General features: G+C 44.0%; 1 protein-coding gene across 11 annotated transcripts in view; it reads right to left on the reverse strand.

Annotated features, from left to right (window-relative positions):
• The window catches only part of tenm1 (teneurin transmembrane protein 1), a 365,598-nt gene that overhangs the window by 141,614 nt on the left and 205,391 nt on the right, over window positions 1–18,593 (reverse strand). For 5 of the 11 annotated variants that reach the window (XM_062963655.1, XM_062963656.1, XM_016995053.2 and 2 more), the window contains exons 5-6: window positions 15,670–15,762; window positions 4,984–5,222 (exon numbers count right to left, since the gene is read on the reverse strand). In XM_062963655.1, the coding sequence (XP_062819725.1) occupies window positions 4,984–5,222; window positions 15,670–15,762 (332 nt within the window). The remainder of the gene's footprint in view (window positions 1–4,983; window positions 5,223–15,669; window positions 15,763–18,593) is intronic. The other 6 variants (XM_062963661.1, XM_062963659.1, XM_062963658.1 and 3 more) reach the window with 2 other exon arrangements.

The raw sequence follows: 18,593 nt of genomic DNA on the forward strand, positions 1-18,593 counted from the left end.
TGGCGTACAACAAAGCCATTTATCCAATGCAGCTTAACTCCAAACATCTGCTGCTTCTCCAAACATTTTCAAGCCATTCCGTCTGAATAATATGAGACATAGATGAGGGTGTGATTCACACACGTAGCCTTCACAAAATGAAGGCAGATTGAATCTGCGACCATGGGCTTGTCTACACTAGTCCTTTATTCCAAAGTGGACCAGAAATCAAACCTGGCTGTCCAGACTTCTGGTTCTTAACCAGAAGTTGAAGAGCATCGGAGCAATTGCATAGTAGGGATGTGCATTTGGGGGAAACTTTGTCCTGTTTCGTGTCCTGGCTTTCGTTGGGGGCCCTGATCAATTTTTTGTAAGCATCTTGAAATTGAGATGGTTGTTTTTGGTTCTTTTGTTTTGGGGCCCAAAAATCGGACCATTATTTAGGGGGGCCTCCCACTCACTGTTTCCCCTTCCTGGCATGCGTTCTTACCTGGGATCTGTTGTTTCTACTCCAACAAAAGAAGCGCTTGGCTGCAGGCACTGGCAAGCATGTGCGCTTTCCGGGTCTGCCTGCACGCCCCGCCACACAGGCACTCTCCTTGTGTGCACTTGTGTGTGCTTTCCGGGCCATGCAGACAGGCCCAGAAAGTGCACATGCCTGCCAATGCCTGCAGCCAAGGGCCTCTTACTCTAGAGTAAGAGGCGCTCAGCTGCAGGCACGCTCTGGGCTGCCTACCTGCATGCCCTACCACATGTACCCTCTTTTTCCAAGGCAAAGAGGCAGGTTCAGATGCACAGGAAAGCAGGATTTCATGTCGAGCAGATTTTTGTGTGGGGAGGGGGCTTCCCATTTTGTGTTTCCGAAGAAACGGAAGACACAAAAGAAATGGTAGAAACAGTAGGAACGAGTTTGGCACACATGCCTACTGCATAGTGGGTCTGGCTTATTGAGTCCATATAGACAAGCCCTAGGAAAGGGAACTAGGCAAAGGCATTTTATGGCTTCTTATTTCAGCCAACAAAGCTGAAAGGAGCAGAATGTGCTTGGCCCCACTTCATCTTCCTCTTTACTTCATAAGCAATGGCAAAAGTGGGCGCCTTCATGTGTGGGGCTCCTAAATTCTGCCTCTCATTTTAGAGCACCATTGAATTGCTTTTGCTTTTTACTGGACAGATTTATGCAACAAGAGACAAGGCTCTAGAACTCTGCAACTGGAGTATAAATAACTGTGATCGTCGTCTTTTTTTAAGAAGTGGAAGAAACCCACACCTGCCATGTCTTGATAACAGATTATTTATCTCACCATTTGTGTTTATATTTGGAAAGAGGATCTTAAAAAACTGTACATCATTTTTGGGGTGTGTGCGTGTGTGTATGTGAGTGTAGAGATTACATTTTGTAAACTGGATTAACCCACCATCTGCTACCAAGCCAATGATTAAACTGAATTTATTCTTATCTACCTTCTGTGTAAGCACAGCTTGTCAACTTGCATTCTGCAAAGTTTGCCACTAAACAAAATATGAATCTTGGCTGAGACGCAAGAGATTCCCTGCTTATGGAGCTGAAGAAGAAGGGAGGAAAAATAAATCAGTGACGCATATATTAATCAAATCAATGTGGCTTATCATTCAAGAGAATGGAAAAGGTCCTATTGGTATGAAGAATTCACAAAACAAAAGTAGGGTCATCAGTTCATTTTTCGATTGTTTTGAACTTTCCTTACTTTCAGAAATCATTGGGTAGTATCTCTTTCTACAAAGTCGCTCTACATATCCTGTGCCATGTCATAACCTCACTCCCTTCATCTATTTGTTTTCTACGAAAGCTGACAAACAGCATATTTAACAGGGAAGATGGAAGACAATCGCTTGACAAGAAGCAGCTGACATTCAACTCCAGCTGCTTCCAGATGAATGTCACACTAGGACCACTATTGGATTTATGCGCCAGAAAAGAAAACAATAGACAGACCAAGGCCTCAGAACCTCTGCAAACTGTGCCTTTAGGTCTTTGAAGACTAAAAACTTTGTTTCTGGTAGCAATAACCTCTGCAGGCAGGGTTTCGGCATTACCAGCATTATCACTGAATGAGAACTTATGTCAACTTTCAGGAAGAAAAAGTCATACAACTCTGACCCCAAAGACATGATCCACATTTCCCTTGTGTAGGGTGCCACAGACCATCACATTAGCTTGGAAAATGCGAGCATGCTTTAGTATATGTTGCAAGGTAGTGTGGAATTATGTAAACAGAACCGAACATTGGGATGTACAGAGACCATATAAGGGTCATAGGTAAAGGTAAAGGTTTTCCTCTGACATTAAGTCTAGTCATGTCCGACTATGGGGTTGTTGCTTATCTCCATTTCTAAGCCAAAGAGCCAGCGTTGTTCATAGACATCTCCAAGGTCATGTGGCTGGCATGATTGCATGCATGGAGTGTCATTACCTTTCTGCCAGAGTGGTACCTATTGATCTACTCACATTTGTATGTTTTTGAGCTGCTAAAGCTAAAGAGAAAGCTAAAGAGCTTGCAAAACAAGAACTCCCATGAATCATAGAATTGGAAAAGACCACATGGGCCATCCAGTCAAACCCCCTGCCGTGCAGGAAAAACACAATCAAAGCACCCCTGACAGATGGCCATCCAGCCTCTGTTTAAAAATCCCTTCCTTGGAGGGTCATCTAAGGCTAGATCTACACTGTCCTATGTCGCAGACTCTGATTCCAAATTATCTCCTTATCCCAGATTATCTGGCAGTATAGACTCATATAACCAGTTCAAATCACAAAGGAGCTTCTGCAGCTTTCTCCATCTCTATCCATGTATTTTTTGAAATGCAGTGACTGACTGTCCTCCATTGTATTGAGAAAGAGCATTAGGATAGTGGCAGTTTCAATTTAGATTCCTCTCCCAATGACTTCCATGACTTTCTTCATAGCGAACTGGGTTGTCCTTTGCTTTGAGCCATTCACCTCAACCCCAAGAATGGAAATTGTGCCTTTTCTTCCAGAGTAAGTCTCCCACTAATACCCAAATTGTATGCTGATACAATCAATTCATTTAAACTTGCATGATTAACTAAGATGCTTTTAATTAGAATACAGCTCTAACAGGATTACGTTTCCCCCTCTTCGTTTGAGCTGGGCATGCCCTTATTTATTCTAGCAGCCAAGGCACATTTTAAAGGCACGGTTAGATTCAAAGCATGGCAATACTTGAAAAGATTTCCACAAAAGAGATAAATTTCTCTCTCTTACAAGACCGACACACGAAAGGGATTTAAACTACAGAGAAGTAATTTCGGATCAGATAAAACGTCTTAACCAAAGGAGGAGTTATCCAAATAGAGCAAGGTGCTCAGGGAAGACGGAGAATTACTTTTCGTGGATCCTTTTATGAAGAGCTTGGATAAAGATTTGGTTTAGGCACAGCAAATCCGGCCTCCGTTATGGGATTGGATTGAGCTAGATTATTTTCAAGGATCCTTTGCAATGTTCTGTGTCCCGACTCTTAAAAAATCATTCTAATACACAACTATGGCTCTCCCTCCCATCTCATCAGAAGAGCGAGCATGGCTTTCTGAGCATTCCTTGCCCAAGAAAACCCCATGAAATTCATAGGGTCGCCATAAACAATGGACACCACATGGACAATTCATACAAATGCCCTATCCAGTTTTCCGTCTTAATCCATTTTACACCATACCAGTTTAGCACTATGAGTCTACACTGCCATATAATCCAGTTCAAATAAGATAATCTGGATTTTATATGGCACTGTAGAAGAGGCTTAAGGGTGCATCTATTTTGCAGTTTGATGCCACTTTAAATGACATGGGCTCAATGGTATGGAATCCTGGGATTTGCAGTTTGGTGAGGCACCAGATTGAAGACTTTAAAAACTACAACTCCCAGAATTCCATACCACCGAGCCCACAGCAATTAAAGTGACATCATGCTGCATTAATTCTACAGTCTAGACCAGGCATCGGCAAACTTGGGCCCTCCAGGCGTTTTGGACTTCAACTCCCATAATTCCTAACAGCCAGTAGGAGGGCCCAAGTTTGCCGATGCCTGGTCTAGATGCATCCTTAGGCCCCTTCTACACTGCCATACAAAATCCAGGTTATCTGCTTTTGAACTGGATTATATGGTAGTATAGACTCCTATAATCCAGTTCAAAGCAGATAATGTGAATTATGTGGCAGTGAAGAAGGGGCCTAAGATTCCACTTTGGCATAGCAACATCCTACAAGAATCCTGGAGTTTGCAATGCACTAGAATTCTAAATAAATTCTAGCACGCCAGTAGAAAATCCTACTGATTGAAAGGCCGGCAGTTCGAGCCTGGGTCGGGGTGAGCACCTGCCATCAGTCCCAGCTCACCCACCCACCTAACAGATTGCAAGCAGAAATGCGAGTAGATAAATAGGCACTACTTTTAGCACAGAGGTAATAAAAAGGCGCCCTTAAGGACATCCATTGGGAGGACGTCTGAGGACAAAAAATGCTCCACGGCATGGAAGATGGAGTGACAGCACCTCCCCATGGCCGGAGTCGAGCACAATCTCCAAGGTGCCGGAAATAAGATGGGAAATGCCTATAACTCTGTCTGTTTGTGTTATTGTCTGTCCTTGTTAATTGTTAATTGAATGTTTGTTGTAGGTATTTTCTGTAATCTGCCCTGGGTCCTCTCAGGGAGACAGAGCAGAATATAAATAAAGTATGTTGTTGTTGTTGTTGCTGCTGCTGCTGTTGTAATAATAGTAATAATAATAATAATAATTAAATGTCTCAAAACCCCAAATCCCAAGATTCTGTAGGATGTTGGTACATGAAATCAAAACACTATAACCACGCCCTTGGCATTATCCCTCACTGAGCTCAACAGAAAGCAACTCTCAGCAAATCTGCCCAGGAGAAAGGAGATAGCATAACATACATTCACATAGAAAACAATTCACAAGAAAAACAAGAACGCAGCACAAGACCACTTACCAATGACATAGGCCAGTAGCAATGCCAGTGTGACTGTGATAGCGGTTGCGCTCAAGGCAGTACATTTCCAGTTGCAACATCTGTAGGGTTTGTTGAAAGAGAACGCTGGTCGAGAAAAAGTACTTCTAGGAAGCGGTCGAGGAGGCGGAGAATAAACAGTGTTGGAAGTTAAGGGATAGTTCTGGCTGGCAGCGCTGAAGATAGCCGACGACCCAGATCCATGTTTAAATAGGAAGTGCCTAAAGGGGAAAAAAAAGAGAGACAGCCATGTTGTAATAACCCAACACGTACAACGAGTGATTGAAATACCTTTATGAAACAATTCTGCAATAGATGAAATACTGATAAATACGTAAACCCGTATTGGTTCCACTCTTGGGCATTAGTTCCAATGGGAATCACAAACAAGGAAGTATGCACAGCCCAACAATATACTCCTAGACATGCTTCCAACATCCCATTCTTTTCTTGACAAATACATTTAGGGTTATGTTAATATGCCTTTCTCCATAAACATTATGCTTTTCTCCATAAACACAAAGCAATCAGTATATGTATAATAAAGGGATACATATTTATCTGGCCTTCTCATTGCTTGGAAGAAGGACCATAGAGGGGTCAGTCTGCTACTCCAAAAAGTTTGACCAGATCTATTGGTTTTTGGTTATAAAGAAAATACATCTTAACTGAATATTAGAAGGAAATGTTTGACAGTAACAGTGGTTCAGAAACGGAACTAGAGAGATGCTGGGGTCTTCTTCTCTGGATGTCTCCCAAAAAAGCCTGGACAGCTACTTACTGGGGGTGCTTTAGCTGGAGATCCTTCATTGACCAAAGGATCCATCCAACTCAATGGCTCATGAGCCACCTTCTCTGAGTCTATGATATTATGAATTAAAGAACAAGCCCTATGAGGAGCGGCTTAAAGAGCTGGGCATGTTTAGCCTCCAGAAAAGAAGGCTGAGAGGAGACATGGTGGAGGCCATGTATAAAGATGTGAGGGGAAGTCATAGGGAGGAGGGAGCAAACTTGTTTTCTGCTGCCCTGGAGACTAGGACGCGGAACAATGGCTGCAAACTACAGGAAAGAAAGGAGATTCCACCTGAACATTAGGAAGAACTTCCTCACTGTGAGAGCTGTTCAGCTGTGGAACTCTCTGCCTCAGAGTATGGTGGAGGCTCCTCCTTTGGAGGCTTTTAAACAGATGGACATCTGTTGGGGGTGCTTTGAATGCGATTTTCCTGCTTCTTGGCAGAATGGGGTTGGATAGATGGCCCACGAGGTCTCTTCCAACTCTAGGATTGTTATGATTGAGCCTCGTGGCTCTGTTTCTGACAGGCGTGGGCGTAAGACTCCTCGAGAGTCGGATACTCTCGAGGAGCGAGAGAGAAAAAGACTGCGAGACATATTTGCAGCACCCTCTGACGAAGAGTCTTTCGAAGGGTTCACGGAGAGAATGGAGGAAGGGCTGGTTAGCTCAGAGGAGGATGAGATGGATTGGACTCGGGTAAGGGAGGAATTGGGGGCCACTGGCCATGATGGGGCAGAAGATGAATGGGGACCTTCAGGATTAGACCCATGGCTTAGCTGGAGGGATGGGACGGGATCCACAGCTGGAGATGCTGTTGGGCGTAGTCAGAGGTGTTCCAGCTCTGACGAGGAAAGTGATGAGGAAACGCCCGGGTTAAGGAGGGCAGCTGACAGTGATGAAGATTTGTAACTGGCATAAAATGGGGCTTGGGAGCAATTGCAAATTGCGTCGGGCAAGGTAATCTGGGCAAACGCTTGGGATTCGTGTGTGTGTGTGGGACGCTTCCCTGAAGACTTGTGTACTTTCCTGTGCTGAGACCTTGACCTTCCGTCGTCTTCCTGACGGACGCCATCTCCTGCTTTGAGAACTCGGACTGAACTGACCACGGCTTGTCTTCCCCCCCTTCTTGGACTTGGAAAAACTACAAACGTCTGCTTCTGGCTTTGATCTACGGAACGGAACTGGTCTACTCTACTGCTAAAATCCCTGGCTGCGTCTGCTCGTGTTGGAGATCCTGTCTGCTGTGTGTGCGTGTGGGAGCGACGCAAGTTACTCTAAACTCAGTGTTGGCAGCAGAGAGGAATCTGCTGCCAATTAGTTGCATTCCTTGTATCTTTTGTTCCTTGGCTTTCGTTTTGTTTATACCCAGGCTGAAGAAAGCAGTTTGTTTTTACCCGGATTAAACTCCGGTTTAATCCGGTTTATCTTTTGAACATTTACTTTTGCCCCTTTTTGCTCCTAAAGGCAAAAACTGCCTGGCCCTTGTGTTTTACGGGCATTTTTGAGTTCTGTAATCTAATAAACTCTGTTACTTTGAATCTTGTGGCGTTCTGTCCTTGACAGATTGCCCGACGCCCATAAAAGGTTTATTGCAGCAATAAACCCGTCAGGAAGACGATGGATGAGTTAAGGGTCAAATTAGACCAATTGCAAACGGCTTTTACCGCTAGCCAAACCGCTCATGCCGTGAAAGGACATGTTTTGACTCCTGAACGCTTTGACGGAACCAGGTGCAAGTTGCCAACCTTTTTGGCACAAGTGGAGCTTTATTTTTCTCAGCTCAGTGCTCATGCTTATCCTACAGACACTAGCAAGGTGGCCTTTATTTTGAGTTTGTTGACCGGTCCCGCAGGACAATGGGCCACTAATTTAATTTTGGGCAATGACCCAGTCAAGGACAATTTGAATAATTTCAAAAAGTTGTTAACTGATACTTTTGGGGATCCTCTCCGCACGGAGAACGCTGGGTGGGCTCTGTATCGGTTGAAACAGGGAAAGGGGACTGTTTTGGATTACTTAAATAAGTTTAACCTGTATCGCCACCAGCTGGATTGGGGGGAAAATGCATTCATGCTTTTATTTACTGCCGGGCTAAGTGATATGCTCCAGGATGAATTAGCACGCTTGGAGCCGGCTGAAAGCTGGGACGCCTTAGTAGCTAAGGTGCTGCGTTTAGACGCAAGGTTCGAGGCTCGTAAACACTCAAAAGCAATGTGTGCGCCACCCATGCATGTAACCAGGGCACCTGTGGTGATGGGGGAAGAGCCCATGGAGCTTGGGGTCTTTAAAAAGCTGTCTACAGAGGAAAAGAGCCGTAGGAGGCAGCTGGGCTTGTGTTTGTACTGTGGGAATGCTGGGCATTTTGCCAAAAGTTGTAATGTGAAACCTTCCCAGCTTTCGGGAAAAGGCCAGCCCTAGTGCGACGTGAGTCCAACGCACTAGGGCTCCTCAAGCAGTCAACTGAGGGGAGGAAGCATGTTTTCGTACCCATTACATTATCTGTTGGGGGAAGGGAACTTGTTTCTACTTTGGCACTGCTGGACTCAGGAGCCACGGTCTCTTATGTAGATATTGAGTTTGCTAAGAAGCATGGCATTCCTAAGGTGCGCAAGGCATGCGACGTGTGGGTGGAAGGAGCAGATGGGAGACTGCTGGAGACTGGGGTGGTTAACCAGGAAACCTCGGCAGTAACGTGGGAGGTGCAGGGAGTAACGGGAACGTTTGTGTGGGATATTACGAGCTTGCCTAGATATGATGTGATCCTGGGGATGGATTGGCTAGCTGTAGTAAACCCACAAGTAGATTGGGCAACACGTAAAGTGATTTTAAAGAGGCAGGACTGTTGCACTCTAAATGTTACTCATTCTGATATGGAGGGAGTGCCTGCTGAGTATGGGGAGTTCTCTGATGTATTTTGTAAAAAAGAAGCGGACAAATTACCACCGCACAGGCCATATGATTGCGCCATCAAGTTGGCAGAAGGTGCGAAACTGCCAGCAGGGAGGCTGTATGCCTTGACTGTACCGGAAAGGCAAGCTTTGCGGGAGTTTCTAGATGAAAATTTAGCCAAGGGGTTTATTCGCCCCTCTAGTTCTCCAACTGCGGCACCAGTATTCTTTGTAGCCAAAAAGACTGGGGAACTTAGGCTGGTCTGCGACTATCGGATCCTAAACAAATACACCATTCGGGATAGGTACCCGCTCCCTTTAATCTCGGAACTGTTATCAAGGGTGCAAGGGGCTAAGGTCTTTACCAAGCTTGACCTGCGGGGGGCCTATAACTTAATCCGTATACGGGAAGGGGATGAATGGAAGACGGCATTTAACACGTGTTTCGGATGCCACGAGTTCCGAGTCATGCCTTTTGGGCTTTGTAATGCTCCTGCGGTCTTCCAGAGGTTCATGAACGATGTGTTCAGGGACCTAATTGACCAATTTTTAGTGATTTATTTGGATGATATCTTGATTTTTTCTAAGGACGAGAAAGAACATCGTCAACATGTCAAGCAGGTTCTGCACCGACTGCGGGCTAATGGGCTTTTCGCCAAGGCTTCCAAGTGCGTCTTTCATGTGCCTGAAGTGGAGTTCCTAGGTCATGTAGTGTCAGGTAGGGAACTTAAAATGGACCCACATAAGGTTGACGCCGTCAACTCATGGCAGGAGCTGAAGACTAAGAAGGATGTACAAAGGTTCTTAGGTTTCGCTAATTACTACCGGGAGTTTATTCCGAATTTTGCAAAGCTCACGGTACCTTTGACGCAGCTTCTGCGCAAGAAACAGCCATTTGTGTGGGGGCGGGAAGCTCACGAGGCATTTCTACAACTTAAGTCTAGTTTTCAATCGGACAACATACTAACCCATCCTGATGTTGACAAACCGTTCGTGGTAGAAGCGGACGCTTCTAGCTACGCGTTGGGGGCTGTATTGTCTCAGAAGGATTCCTCAGGGACCTTGCGTCCCTGTGGATTTTACTCGCGGCAACTAACACCCTTCGAGCAGAACTATACCATATGGGAGAAGGAGTTGTTGGCGATTAAGGTGGCGTTTGAGGTGTGGCGGCACTGGCTTGAAGGGGCACGGCACCAGATCGTGGTCAGGTCTGATCATAAGAACTTAGAGCACTTGCAAACAGCAAAGAAGTTAAACCAGCGTCAAATTCGCTGGGCTTTGTTTTTCTCCAGGTTTAACTTCAAGGTGCAGTTCGTGGAGGGGAAGGCAAACTTGCGGGCCGATGCTTTATCCCGCAAGCCAGAATTTAAGACCAATGAGCAGGTAGTATGTCAGACCATCTTGCCTACTGCCTCGCTGTGTGTTGTAGATAATGAGCTCGGGTTACATGACCAGATCCTTGAGGCTCAGAAAGATGATGTGTGGACTCAGGAGCAACTGATGTTGCTCTCAGCAGGTAACCGTACCATACTGCCGCATCTCCAAGATCAAGACGGGGTATTGGTGCGTAGGGGGCAGGTTTACGTACCAGTGGGGGCCCTCAGGTTGGAGGTGATTAGAGCCCACCATGACAAACCCATGGCTGGGCACTTTGGCAGGTTCAAGACCGTACAGCTTATCACCAGGAGCTACTGGTGGCCAAAGATGCGGCAAGACATTCTGCGCTTTTGTGACAGCTGCGCCGTTTGCCAGCAAAGTAAGACGCCTGTTGGGCGCCCTAGAGGGTTGTTGTCGTCTTTACCTGTTCCGGAGAGGCCATGGCAAATCATTTCCATGGATTTCATTTCAGATTTGCCTAAGTCTGGGGGTTATACTTGTATTTGGGTGGTGGTGGATTTATTTAGTAAACTGGCTCATTTTATTCCTTGTTCAACCATTCCGGCGGCCCCTACGTTGGCCTTACTATTTACAAAGCACATCTATCGCTTGCACGGAGCACCCGAGGTGATTATTTCCGATAGGGCTCCGCAATTTGTGTCACGCTTTTGGAAACACTTCCATGAGTGCTTGGGGACTAAGTTAAACGTGTCGTCCGCCTTCCATCCGCAAACGGATGGACAGTCGGAACGGGTTAATGGGCTCTTAGAGCAGTATTTGCGTTGTTTTTGTTTAGATCAACCCACGGCTTGGGTGAAGTGGTTACCGGTGGCGGAATTTGCTTACAACAATGCGGTGCACACGTCTAGTCAGCATACGCCGTTTGAGCTTACTTATGGCTTTCACCCACGGGGAGGTGTGGCGCCGTCGACCAATGTGGTCTCTTCGGACCCTGTGTACCGCTCTACGGAAATGGCTGCATTGCATGATGTTGCCCGTCGCTTACTGTTGGAAGCTAAGGCAACGCAGAAGACTCAGGCTGACCGCCACAGGCAGGCAGGGGAGGAGTTGGAAGAAGGGGATTTGGTGTGGTTATCTTCCAAACATATTAAACAGGCTGGGGGAAAGTTTGCGCCTCGGTATTTGGGTCCCTTTCCTATCGTTAAAAAGATTTCTTCTGTTGCGTTTCGTTTGCGTTTACCGTCTAGTTTAAAGGTCCATCCAGTCTTTCATCGTTCGCTGTTGAAACTTGATACCTCTAGTCGTCGTGGTGCTATAGCGGAGGGTATCACTGCCACTTCTCCGCCATCGGGGGAGGAGGCCTTTGTGAGAGGGGATAGTGTTATGATTGAGCCTCGTGGCTCTGTTTCTGACAGGCGTGGGCGTAAGACTCCTCGAGAGTCGGATACTCTCGAGGAGCGAGAGAGAAAAAGACTGCGAGACATATTTGCAGCACCCTCTGACGAAGAGTCTTTCGAAGGGTTCACGGAGAGAATGGAGGAAGGGCTGGTTAGCTCAGAGGAGGATGAGATGGATTGGACTCGGGTAAGGGAGGAATTGGGGGCCACTGGCCATGATGGGGCAGAAGATGAATGGGGACCTTCAGGATTAGACCCATGGCTTAGCTGGAGGGATGGGACGGGATCCACAGCTGGAGATGCTGTTGGGCGTAGTCAGAGGTGTTCCAGCTCTGACGAGGAAAGTGATGAGGAAACGCCCGGGTTAAGGAGGGCAGCTGACAGTGATGAAGATTTGTAACTGGCATAAAATGGGGCTTGGGAGCAATTGCAAATTGCGTCGGGCAAGGTAATCTGGGCAAACGCTTGGGATTCGTGTGTGTGTGTGGGACGCTTCCCTGAAGACTTGTGTACTTTCCTGTGCTGAGACCTTGACCTTCCGTCGTCTTCCTGACGGACGCCATCTCCTGCTTTGAGAACTCGGACTGAACTGACCACGGCTTGTCTTCCCCCCCCTTCTTGGACTTGGAAAAACTACAAACGTCTGCTTCTGGCTTTGATCTACGGAACGGAACTGGTCTACTCTACTGCTAAAATCCCTGGCTGCGTCTGCTCGTGTTGGAGATCCTGTCTGCTGTGTGTGCGTGTGGGAGCGACGCAAGTTACTCTAAACTCAGTGTTGGCAGCAGAGAGGAATCTGCTGCCAATTAGTTGCATTCCTTGTATCTTTTGTTCCTTGGCTTTCGTTTTGTTTATACCCAGGCTGAAGAAAGCAGTTTGTTTTTACCCGGATTAAACTCCGGTTTAATCCGGTTTATCTTTTGAACATTTACTTTTGCCCCTTTTTGCTCCTAAAGGCAAAAACTGCCTGGCCCTTGTGTTTTACGGGCATTTTTGAGTTCTGTAATCTAATAAACTCTGTTACTTTGAATCTTGTGGCGTTCTGTCCTTGACAAGGATTCTATGAATGCCAGGTCCTGCGGGCTATTTTTTTGTCTAGGAAAACCTGAACTATTTCATAAGACAAGAAGTGACTTGGAGGCAAGCACACACATTTGAGCAGTTATGCTGCAAATGTATATTTCAAATCATGTGGCATTCTTTATTATTTTTCAAAACCTTGCATTGGAACCCATGTGATTCCGGACTGAGTCTCCAGATAAGCTTTGGAGAACAATAACTTGTCCTATCATTTCCTAGTGATGTGTTCTTCAATGTGCACCAAGCAAGAATGCATATATAAACACACCATATTTGTTGGAAAGCTTAATCGGAATGGGTTGCTGTGAGTGTTCCGGGCTGTATGGCCATGTTCCAGAAGCATTCTCTCCTGATGTTTTGTTAAATGTTAATCAAGGTGATCAATTGCAACATTCAAACAGACAAGGGCTGTTGTATGTTTTCCGGGCTGTATGGCCATGTTCCAGAAATATTGTCTCCTGACGTTTCGCCCACATCTATGGCAGGCATTCTCAGAAGTTGTGAGGTGTCTCACAACCTCTGAGGATGCCTGCCATAGATGTGGGCAAAACGTCAGGAGAGAATACTTCTGGAACATGGCCATACAGCCCAGAAAACATACAACATCCCTGTGATCCCAGCCATGAAAGCCTTCGACAACAGACAAGGGTTCTTTCTCCCAACCTGGACATTATTCTACAGATATATAAACCCCACTTGCCTAGTTTCTAACAGACCTCACAACCTCAGAGGATGCGTGTCATAAATGTGGGTGAAACGTCAGGAGAGAATGCTTCTGAAACATGGCCATATAGCCTGGAAAACTCACAAAAACCCAGTGATTTCAGCCATGAAAGCCTTCGACAACACTTTAATCCAAATATTTAAAACTGACACTTCTAAACAAACTGAAAAAATAGCAGAAAAATGTGAAATATATTGCTGTATAGAAGTGCATGTGACATTCCTCCACATATTGCTGCAAAACACAACTGAACCCAGTTGCAGCCTGATCCTAATCCTTTGGATGGCAATAAACAGATTCTCAAAGCGGCTTTGGACTTTCCACAGAAGTGCTGCCAGATGCCTGGTCAAGTCTCGTCCACTGTTGTTTTGCCAGAAAGAAGCTCCAAATTTAGTCGTAAATTTATTTATTTATTTGCGACATTTATATACCGCCCTTCTCACCCCGAAGGGGACTCAGGGCGGTTTACAAGTATATATACATACAATATATTATATTATACAACTATATCGCAATATTATTAGTAATATTGCATGTAATATAAATATACAATTATAATAGTGAATTATAATTATTATTACATTGTATTACATCATAATATTATTAATATTACATGTATATACAATGTATTATAATATTAGTATAGTATAATATTATTATATATCATTATATCATTAAATTGATACAGGAGACATACAGGAGACCCTAAATGCCTGTGGTTTTCACAATACATCCAATAAGGAGAATTCTTGCAGCTTCTGAACCTTATGAATGCTATTAGTCAGAGATGGGAATCATGAAGCTCTCCAGATGGTGTTGGACTACAAACTCCAGCAGTCCTAGCCAGCATAGCCAATGATGAGGAGTGCGGGGGACTGTAGTTCAACCACACAGATTTGTTACTGTATATCCCACTTTTCTATCAGAATATGACACTTCTGGACAGCCACATGACTCCTATCTCATAGCAAACCTTGAAAACAAAATGAATCTAAATTCTACCTCTGCCAAGACCAGTCAAATTCTTGATGTCCTGGAGTAAAATGCTATTTTGCATTTAAGTTTTAAGACATGAAAAGCCATTTTATGAGTGCATCTCCTCTGCAGAATTAAATCATTACTTGAACTGCTGCTGCTCAATGAACCTGTAAAACTACAGCTCCCAAGATTCCGTAGCATCGAGCCGTGGCAGTTAAAGTGCTCTCAACTGCATTAAATCTACAACATAGAAGAAAACCCCAGCACTAATAGGGTGGAGTCCACAGAGGTCCAAACCCAGTGTTTTGAAAATTGAGGGTTCAATAGTACACTGAATATGTCACATCTGATTTCTTTCCATTTCCATAGTCTACCCTGACTATGAAGCAATTAGTTATTTCTTTTCTACATTCCTTTAGAAAAAGATGAAATGCAATGTAATGCTAAATGGTTACATCAGGGTGAGTGGGATCATCCATAGTTTATATGTTATCATATGTTAATAGCACAGCCAATTTTCTCGAATTGTTCAGAATCAGTCAATAGAACATCAAACCCCTTCGAAGTAATGCATGTAGCTGAGTTGATTTTGATACTAAGATTAATTTAATAATAATTAATCTAGCAAATCTGGGAAGATTTTGTGCATTCATAACAAATCGGGAATTTTTAAGGAACATAATAATATCTGAAGCAGATCTTCACAGTTCACAATATTGGTCTATTGCAGTGGTTCCCTACCTTTTTTTTTGACCAGGGACCACTCTCCAACATTAGTGCCAAAAGGGTTACAAATCAGTTTTTGGTCAACTTTAGATTCAGTTTGGTTATTTGGGGTGCTGATTCAGAAAATTGCATTTGATAGATCACATCAGCTCTAGTTTCTGATACAGAACATATGCCATCCAGTAGTCGCCATCTGCTCACCCAAAGAAAACCATATGTAATAATCTAGAGCTGATGTGGTCTATCCAATGCAATTTTCTGAATCAGCACCCCAAATAACTCAAGGAACTGGCCTAAAAATGAAGACTCCAAGAAATTTTTTTTTAGTTGGTATGTGTTATTATCTGTAGTAGTAATGGTGAAGCAGCGGACAATATTTTAGTTCTTGCAGACCACAGATTGGGAAACACTGGTCTATTGGATGGTCCACGAGAAAATAATCACCAAAGAAAGTTCATTGAATAGTCTGTTGTTGACTTAAAGGTTCAACAGAAGCAACTGTTTAGCGCTACGGCGGTATGTTGGATTGATCTCCTTACTATGGTTCTTAGGACATGTTAACAAAGTCACACAAAGCAGTCCCTGAGGCCACGTCATCAGCCACGGTCCAACATATTTTGCCATCACACTGTACAAAACCGGGTTTCAAGCTGTTGAGCAGAGTTCTCAGGTCATTGCATTCAGTGGCAGAAAAAAAGAAAAAGACAAGGAACCCCTACTGTTTTTGCAAAAAGAGGCTCTTACATTTCGCTTGGCACGAGGGAAGAGACATGGTCCTCCTGATTTCTGGTGGAAGGCATTTCCACAGCCGAGGGCCAGCAAATCCCCCACTGACTTCTGTGGGGCAGCATCGGGACCACAATGTGGAATAAGGAAAAAGGATATCATAAATGCGTTTGTCTTAGTTTCCCAGTCACATTTTCACAACGCTGAAACAGATTCCGTACAAAAGATGACCAAGAGGCTTAAGTCCCTCACGTCCTTTTGAAACAGGAGGCCTGTCGGGCTCTTTAACATCAACACACATATATAGCTTGATATTTGCAATGAAGGCTGCCCTGAATGAAATCCCAGACAAAACACCAAACTAAATTCTGTTATAAAAGCAATTCCAATTAAGAGTAGTTAGCAATAATTATAGAACGTTAAAGTATCAATTCATAGATGAATGGTAAATGTTCAAACAGAAAGGAATAGTTACTAGCATGGCTCAAGGAAACATGAAGAAATGGAATCAATCTGATTTATATCTTTAAAGCAGAGACTTCAGCATGCAATTAAGTACATTCCAAAGAGAATCTAGTTATACCTCCTAACAAATTACTGTCATTGTCTAAGTTCACACATAACGATAAACCAAGCTATGGCTGGTTGAAATCTGGGCTGTTCTGTCCCCAAAACAAACAATAGTTTGCTAGTAATCTATAAACTGTCATTCGAAGGCATCCTTTTTAGTTATTGTTTATGAATTCCTGCTGTTCTAAATAACTAATAATGAATTATAACTTTTGTTTTGTTTCTCCAGCTTTTGAACCCAAAACAGAAGTTGAGAAAAGGCAAAACAGAAACAGACCAGAAACAGAGAAAGCAAACATGTTTATCTGAATGACTTGTGGCTATACAACAAGCATGGGCAAACTTTGGCCCTCCAGGTGTTTTGGACTCCAACTCCCACAATTCCTAACAGCCTCAGGCCCCTTCCTTTCTCCCTCAGCCACTTATTTCTGAAATTTACCAGTAGCTGCTGCATTTGCCATCCTCATCTTATCCTAGAGTCAGGAGGTTTTCCCAGTTTTTTTGTGGTAAAATTATGTTCCTTGGCTTATATTTGGGTTGGCTTATACTCGAGTATATACAGTATGTAAATGCCAGGTTGAGAATCCTTATCCAAAATGTTTTAGATTTGGGGATAGATAGATAGATAGATAGATAGATAGATAGATAATCCTTTTGCATTATTAATCACAAGGATTTTCAGAAAAAAATGCTGAAATATGAGGAAGGGAAGCAATTGTTCCCCACTTCCCTCCATCCCTACCTTTCTCTTTCCCTTCCTTCCTTCCTTCATATCTAAAGTATTCATTCCCCATAGTTCAAACACAAAGGCTCCCATAGTGGATCATGATTAATTAATTTGAGAGATGAATCTAAATAAGACATGTCACACAAGGAAAAGGGGATGGTGGGATGGGAATTAAGTTCGGCAATTCTTGGCTGTGTTGTTGGCTTTCATGGCTGGAATCAATGGGTTGTTGGGAGTTTTCCGGGTTGTATGGCCATGTTCTGGAAGCATTCTCTCCTGACAATTCATCCACATCTATGGCAGGCATCCTCAGAGGTTGTGAGGATTCCTGGCTGCCTTTTCTCTTTCATAAGCCACAACAATAACAGATGGAAGAGAGAAAGGGGCTCTCACTAACTCCTGGGGTTCAACTACACTGGAGCTATCCTGGCTGCTCTTCTCTCCCTCGGTGACATTGGAAACTGGACAACCTATGAATGGTTGTTCCATAATAATTGCGGATAGTTAAGTAGGCCAAAAATGTTCCTTAGTGGGACCTTCCTATCCCAAATCACAGCAGCAACCTCATTATAGCAGAAGTCCTTCAATGAAGACCTTGCTCAAACCAATAGGGTTCGTGGAATGTGTTGCATTTGGATGTGGAGAAGAATCAAGATGGGAAGCTTGCTTCCCTTGTATTTACAACAATTTGAAGACAAATGCTTGCGTACTCAGTTACAATCAACGTCTCATTTCCATTTCATAATATGTGCTTTGCTGTTTTGTTTTGTTTTTTGCACACAGATGCTGGTACATAAACAAACTGAGAAATGACTATGACTGCTTGATTTGATATTTGGATGTCACCTTGAACATTCTGAGATGCATCAAAGAGATTCAGCCACTCCATCTGTCTATCTATATCTCTCTCCAGTTGCAGGAAGAATGGTCATGTTCTGACCCCTCACTCCCGCTACAGCTAGTTGTTACAAACTGGTGCAACTGAAGAATTAGAACAGGATTTTGCTGGATATAAGCACTCAACATGTGCATTCTGAATTATCTCTAGTTATTATAGTGGAACATAAATTAATGCCTCTAAATCTACTTTGAGATTACAAATGTTCCAAATAAAAAATAAATAACAATCAGCTTATGACTATTAGGTAGATTTCAGTACTATTATACAAGAACGACTTAGAACAGCAATACAGCTGCTGCCAAACATGTCTGGTTGTGTAAGTGTCCCTCCCTATACTGTGTTTTTTTCTAGAGAGCTTTGAAAAGGGAAAGAATGACTGATACTTTACACTGTAATTTTCTTACACTCATCAAAGTATTTGTTGGAAGTGCTGGGAGAAAGGCATGAGTTCATCCCCTATCAAGGCTGGAAAACATGTGGCTCTTGTAATGGGTTTGGACTGCAGCTCCCATCATTCTTCAACACTGCCTGTGCTGGTTAGCACATCTGGGGACCCCAGGTTGAGGATCACTCCCATAGAACCTCCTTTTCAGGCTTTCAGATATCCCATAAGGCAGTAGTTCTCAACCTGTGGGTCCCCAGATGTTTTGGCCTTCAACTCCCAGAATCCTAACAGCTGGTAAACTGGCTGGGATTTCTGGGAATTGTAGGCCAAAACATCTGGGGACCCACAGGTTGAGAACC

Source organism: Anolis carolinensis, unplaced genomic scaffold (assembly GCF_035594765.1).
Source record: "Anolis carolinensis isolate JA03-04 unplaced genomic scaffold, rAnoCar3.1.pri scaffold_12, whole genome shotgun sequence".
Classification (NCBI taxonomy): domain Eukaryota; kingdom Metazoa; phylum Chordata; class Lepidosauria; order Squamata; family Dactyloidae; genus Anolis; species Anolis carolinensis.